Here is a 6,377-nt window from a genome sequence, read left to right on the forward strand (position 1 = left end):
AGGAAGTGGAATCGCACGTCCATGACTGTTCGCGTTACTTGTTCCGCTCTACGCTGCTGCTCCTCGCCGCAGAGATCAGACGTGGCGTGTGGACCGCCAACAGCTGCCGAGTTTCACGAGTTTCCACACGTTTGATTTTCTTCAAACGCCGACAAATGACGCTGCAGACTAATTGGCGGCGAGACGCAGAAACGAGCTCCGGTCGGCCGCCGCTCGTTTCCACCGCCGCACTTTACGAGGTCGTCTTTGAAGAGACGGTTTCCATCCTGCGGCCGGTTGCCACGGCAACGATCAGGAACCCCTCAGAAGGACACGGGAGCAGGAAAAGGTTTGGACGGTCTGTGTGGAGTCGTTTTGTTTTGTGTCTTTATTGTTGTTTATTTTCTGTCCGAAGTTGTTTTGTGTCTTTGTGTGGTTGTTTTGTTGTTCTCTGTTGTTTGTTTTGTAACTTTGTTGTTGTTTTTCTATCTCTTTGTTGTTGTTTTGTCTCTTTGTTGTACTTTTGTTGCTTTGTACTTGTTTTGTCTCTTTGTTGTTGTTTTGTTGCTTTGTACTTGTTTTGTCTCTTTGTTGTTGTTTTGTCTCTTTGTTGTTGTTTTGTTGCTTTGTACTTGTTTTGTCTCTTTGTTGTTGTTTTCTCTCTTTGTTGTTGTTTGTCTCTTTGTACTTGTTTTGTCTCTTTGTTGTTGTTTGTCTCTTTGTTGTTGTTTGTCTCTTTGTTGTTGTTTTTTTGCTTTGTACTTGTTTTGTCTCTTTGTTGTTGTTTTGTTGCTTTGTACTTGTTTTGTCTCTTTGTTGTTGTTTGTCTCTTTGTTGTTGTTTCTTGTCCCTTATGCAGCTCTTCAAAGTGTTTCCGTGTCTTTTTTGTGTTTTATATTGTTTTTGTTTGTTTGTTTTTGTGTCATTGTTTATCCTGTTAGTTGTTGTTTTTTTCTCTTTGCCATATTTTGCGTCTTTGGGATTATTTTTGCGTCTTTGCAGTTTTTATTGTGTGAAGTTGTTTTGCGTCTCGTTAAACGGTTTTGTGTTTTTGTATTTATGTATTTATTTATGTTGCGTATTTGTCTTGTGTGTTTTTATATATTTGTCATAATAATTGTTAAGTTATTTCATGTCTCTTTGCTGTATTGTGACTTTACATTTTTTTATGTCTTTTGTAGTTTATTTTGTGGTAGTTTGTGTATTACTCTGAGCGTTATCTTGTCTTTTGTCTCTTTTTTGTCGTCTTTCTTGTGCCACTGAAGTTATTTCAGTCTTTTCTTTCTGTATTTGGGTTGTTTGTCGAGTCATTTCCTGTCGTTTAGTCTAGTCAAGCAGCTTTGCGCCTCTTTCAGGTGAATCTCTTCCGTCTCTGCGCGTCTTTGCGGGGTTTTGTGACGTACCGAACGGAACCGGGCCGCCGGGCGGCGTTCAATGAACAGAAACCCCGTCGCTCCGGTTTGGAACGCGGCCCGAGTGACGTCGTTACCATGGCGACGACGCAACGAACGGAAGTTAGCGCGTTAGCGACATAAAACACAGTAGTTTTTCTCTTTCCTGCGCGAGTTTTTCATCAGTAAAAGCAACTTTAAGGTCGCGGGATAGACGCAGGTCAGTAAAGAGCTTTAATGAGCGGGTTTCAGACACGTTGGGTCTTTATTGGAGTTAAAAAAAAAAAGAGCCGAGTGGAAGTTGCATATGACATCTCGAGCGTGTGTGCGCATGCGCGCGCGTGTGCGCGCGTTTGTGTGTGTGTGTGTTTGTGTGTGTTTGCAGGATGAAGAGAGCCAGGGCGTCTCAGCGATGCGGGTCAGATGAAGCCACGCCCCTCATGTCCAGGAGAGAAATCGCACGGTGAGTCGGGTCTCCATGGTAACCACGTGACCGTCTTAACAACGCGTAATCCAGATCATCAATGCGCTTGATCTCGACGCCACAGACCAACGGGCCTCACACACACCCCCGTCAGAGCGCGGCGCGTGTCGAGGTTTGGTTTACGTCAGCGTGCGTTAGAAACGTGGGCTAGCAATAGCGCGTCAAAGTGTCGAACACGTCAAATCCCCGCCACCACAAGGTGGCGCTCTGGTCTGGACGTGATGAAACGTTTCAGGCCGATGGCAGCACGTCGAGTCGAGTTACACTTCCTGTTTCCGCGCATCGCACTTCCTGTCAGTTCGACGGTGCGTGTGGGCGTGTTCTCCGTGAAAACTCCGCCTCCCATTACCATAAACAAACACCAGCGCCAACTTGTGGCGCGACATGCTAACTACATCGTATTCAGGGTTTCCATGGAAACAGACATCGTGTTCAGAACGTTACCGTGTCGAGCCTGTGAACGTGTTTTTTGAAGAAGAAAAAATAAAAAATTGACGTGATTTCACTGAAAACGTTGTCGTGGAAACGAAGCGTAAGTCGATGATGTTGGTCTTCATCACCGCGACTCCTCCTCCTCATCCTCTGGTGTCTCCTGCAGGTTCAGGCTCCGCCCCAAACACCTGGTGTGTATCGACATGCTGCAGGAAGGATACCACAGGTAACTACTAACTAGTAACTGGAACTGGATTCCACTCGGCAGTACATTACCCTACTGAACCGTGTAGTACATTACCATACCGTACAGTCGGGTACTGTACAGTATGGTACAGTACGGTACTGTAGAGTACCATACTGTACCGTACAGTATATTACAATACGGGTACAGTCGGGTAATGTACAGTCCATTACGATACGGTGGAGTAGGGTACTACGGTACGGTACCGTAGGGTAAAGTATGGTACGTGACGGTATATTACCCTACTGCACTGTATGGTACCGTACATAAATGGTAAAGTACCGTACTGTACGGTACCTATGGTATGGTACTGTACCGTGGAAATGAGGCTAAAGTACTGTAAACTAACCAAACTACTGCAGTTATTATTAGGAACCGTGTGTGTGTGTGTGTGTGTGTGTGTGTGTGTGTGTGTGTGTGTGTGTGTGTGTGTGTGTGTGTGTGTGTGTCAGGTCCTTCACAGAGCTGTACTCTCTACTGCGTTCTGATCGGTACCGGAGGACGGCAGCAGAACCCGGGTCGGTTCTTGTCTCTCAGACTCCTCTGGAGGATCGACCTGACAAACTGCAGCTCATCAGACGACACCTGACCCGGTCCGAGGAGGCGGAGCGAACCGGTACCGTGACCTGGGAAGGTAATGTGACCCGGTGCCAGGTACCAGTACCAGTACCAGTACCAGACTTCACCTGACCTGTTCCTCTGTTCTGTGACTCGTGTGTGTGTGTGTGTGTGTGTGTGTGTGTGTGTGTGTGTGTGTGTGTGTGTGTGTGTGTGTGTGTGTGTGTGTGTGTGTGTGTGTGTGTGTGTGTGTGTGTGTGTGTGTGTGTGTGTGTGTGTGTGTGTGTGTGTGTGTCAGAGCGTCTGCTCCTGACCCGCCTCCTCTCAGACCCGGCCGACTCCGGGCTCAGGCTTCACCTCCTGCGCAGCGTCGAGGCCGAAGCTCCGGAAGCTTCCAGGAGTTCTTCTGAGAGCAAACTGGGTCTGAGTGAGGAGTACCTGCTGACAGGTACACACACACACACACACACACACACACACACACACACACACACACACACACACACACACACACACACACACACACACACACACTCCCCCTCTTCCTCTTCCTCCTCTCAGGTGAGCTGCAGCGTGCGAAGCAGCAGGTGGAGCTGTTGCTCCAGCAGGTGGGTGACGGCTACCTGGACTCGAACCGGGGTCCCCTGCAGCTCCGGCTGCGCCGGGTGACGTGGTCGACGTTCAGCCGTCTGGCCGCCGCCCTGCTGGACTCCGGGGACTCGGGCGGCGCCCTGGCGCTTCTGCAGCGGGCACACGGCGCCGCAGCAGACAGTGAGTGGGACGTCGGCGCTCCGTCCGTGTGAGGACGAAGCTCCAGAGTCTTCCTCACCTGTGTTTCAGTCGGAGACGAGCGGACAGAGCTGGAGGCGGCGTTTCAGCTGGGACGGACCAATCAGAGCGCGGGAAACCACCAGGCAGCCCGACAGGTGCCAGACCGACACGCCGTCCGCAATGATGCCCGTTTCCACGGAAACGCTGAAAACAACGCAGTTCTCATGTTCCGCCACGAGATGGGGCTGTTGGCTGTTTTCGCAATGAGACCACGCAAACATGTACAGAGTTGTGTTTACCCCGTTTCCATGGAGACGGAGTGAGCGCGTCTTCAAAAAGATTTCACCCGTTTGCACAAAGTCAGCGCATTGTCGAAAAGTTGCGTTTTCAAAAAACATGCGTTCTCCCCCATTCACACGACGACGGATTAGGCACGTCTAAAAGTAGTGTGTTTTTGAAAGAGTAGTTTTTTCAAAAAGTTGTGTTTTCTCCCATTTCCACAATGACAGAGTTGGCACATTTCAAAAAGTTGCTTTTTCATAAACTTGTGTTTTCTCACAGTCCCTTGACAGTCGATGCATTTTCAAAAAGTTGAGTTCTTTCCCCGTTTCCTAAAACATTTCCAGTGGCTCTGAGTGTGAACACACGTCATGAAGGGTTAGCGTTTTCACTAGGAATGGTTGCCATGGTGACGGGGGCCTCGGGGGGGGGGGGGGGGGGGGTCACTCTAAGACACTCGTGACCCCCAGGTCGGCCCTGCTGGGTCAGATGAGCGCAGATGTTTCATAACGAGTTTTGTTTTGATTGAATTATTGTTGATTAAAGTCGTCATGACGACGGTGTGTCCAGTTCTTCAACACGTGCGCGCAGCTCTGTGAAGCTCTGACGACACCGCCGGACTCCTGGAGGCTTACATGGCGACAGTCAAGTCTCTGGAGAGGTACACACACACACACACACACACACACACACACACACACATCACACACATCACACACACACACACACATCACACACACACACACACATCACACACACACACACACACTTTCTGTGTGTTGCAGCGAGGGAAGCGATGACGAGGCGGTCCAGTATTTACAGAAAGTCGTCCACATCACCGAGAGCGAAGGACTGCAGGAGAAACTGGCCGAGGCGTTGTGGCGCCTGGGAAGGAACTACTGCCGCATGGTAACACAACACACACACACACACACACACACACACACACACACACACACACACACACACACACACACACACACACACCATCACCATGGAGACGGAGTCGGAATGTTTTCGAAAAGCTGCGTTTTCCACCATTACCGCATAGAAGGAGCATTTTCGAGAAGTTGTATCGTCTACAGTCGCCATGGAGACGGACGGAGTACGATTGTTTTCAAAAAGTTGCGTTTTTTTCCCCGTTTCCTCTGAGTCGTTGTGGTTTGTGCCGTTACCATGGAGACGGAATCTGAACTACTTTAAAAGTTGCGTTTTCCCCTCGATTCCATGGAGACGGAGCATTTTCAAAAAGTTGCTTTATTCACCGTTACCACGGAGATGGTGTCAGACTATTTTCATAAAGTTGCATTTCCTGCCGTCACCTTGGGAGACCGAGTCGGGGTGTTTTAAAAGACAGAACTGGAGTGAGTCGTCGTGGCAACGGGGCTCCGCTCCGCCGCCGGAGACGTGGCGAGTCGGTGAACGTTGATGTTTTGTTTGGACTGTCCGTCTGCAGAATCGCCACCAGGGGGCCTCCACCTACTTCCTGCAGAGCTCAAAGGTCGCCAGCGACGCGGGGAACGTGTCCCTGCTGGAGAGATCGCAGGTACGACTCCCGACCAGCAAACATCACCTGGTCGACAGCGGGGAAATATCGGTCGATCATTGATTGATTATGTATTTATAGAAACTTCTTCTGTCCCAAAAGTTTTGTTTTCTATCGTTTCCACGGAGTCGGGTGCATTTTTGAAAAGTTGTGTTTCCCTGTGTTCATGCGGGGGTTGGAGCAATTTCAGAAAGTTGTGTTTCCTACCGTTACCATGGAGACGGAGTCGAAGAGTTTTAAAAGAAGTTTTGTTTTCTGTGGCGACCACAGAGTCAGAGTCTCTGTTTCGGTTGCCACGGAGACGGAGTTGGAGCATTTTCGAAAAGTTGCATATATATGCCCCGTTTCAACGGAGATGGAAGCGGGGGTGTTTTTGAAGAGTTGTGTTTGCCCCTGTTACATGGAGGCGCAGCATTTTCAAAAAGTTGTGCATTCCTACGTTTCTACAGACGTTTTTTTAAAATTTACCTTTGACATGTTTCGACAATATTCTTCCACCTCTCTCTCTCTCTCTCCCTCTCCCTCTCTCCCTCCCCCCCCCTCTCTCTCTCTCTCTCCGTCTCTCTCTCTCTCTCTCTCTCCCCTCCCTCTCTCTCTCTCTCTCCCTCTCCCTCCCTCCTTCTCCCTCCCTCTCCCTCTCTCTCTCTCTCCCTCTCCCTCTCTCTCCCTCCATCTCTCTCCCTCTCCCTCTCT

At 49.5% G+C, this 6,377-nt stretch overlaps 1 protein-coding gene across 2 annotated transcripts; it reads left to right on the forward strand.

Moving 5' to 3' along the window:
- Window positions 1-76: 76 nt before the first annotated feature.
- On the forward strand, window positions 77-5,686 carry ttc29 (tetratricopeptide repeat domain 29). Of its 2 annotated transcripts, none has more exons than XM_080493965.1 (10): window positions 77-328; window positions 1,756-1,833; window positions 2,453-2,512; window positions 2,983-3,164; window positions 3,387-3,536; window positions 3,650-3,859; window positions 3,929-4,014; window positions 4,709-4,799; window positions 4,924-5,047; window positions 5,595-5,686. In XM_080493965.1, coding segments are annotated over exons 1-10 (1,155 nt in total). In that variant the 5' UTR covers window positions 77-155; the 3' UTR covers window positions 5,596-5,686. The 2 variants fall into 2 exon arrangements, with proteins under 2 accessions (XP_080350091.1, XP_080350092.1); XM_080493966.1 differs by lacking the exon at window positions 77-328 and adding an exon at window positions 1,449-1,590.
- The last annotated feature ends 691 nt before the right edge of the window (window positions 5,687-6,377 follow it).

Source organism: Lipophrys pholis, assembly GCF_963383615.2.
Source record: "Lipophrys pholis genome assembly, contig: SCAFFOLD_131, whole genome shotgun sequence".
NCBI classification, from domain to species: Eukaryota; Metazoa; Chordata; class Actinopteri; order Blenniiformes; family Blenniidae; genus Lipophrys; species Lipophrys pholis.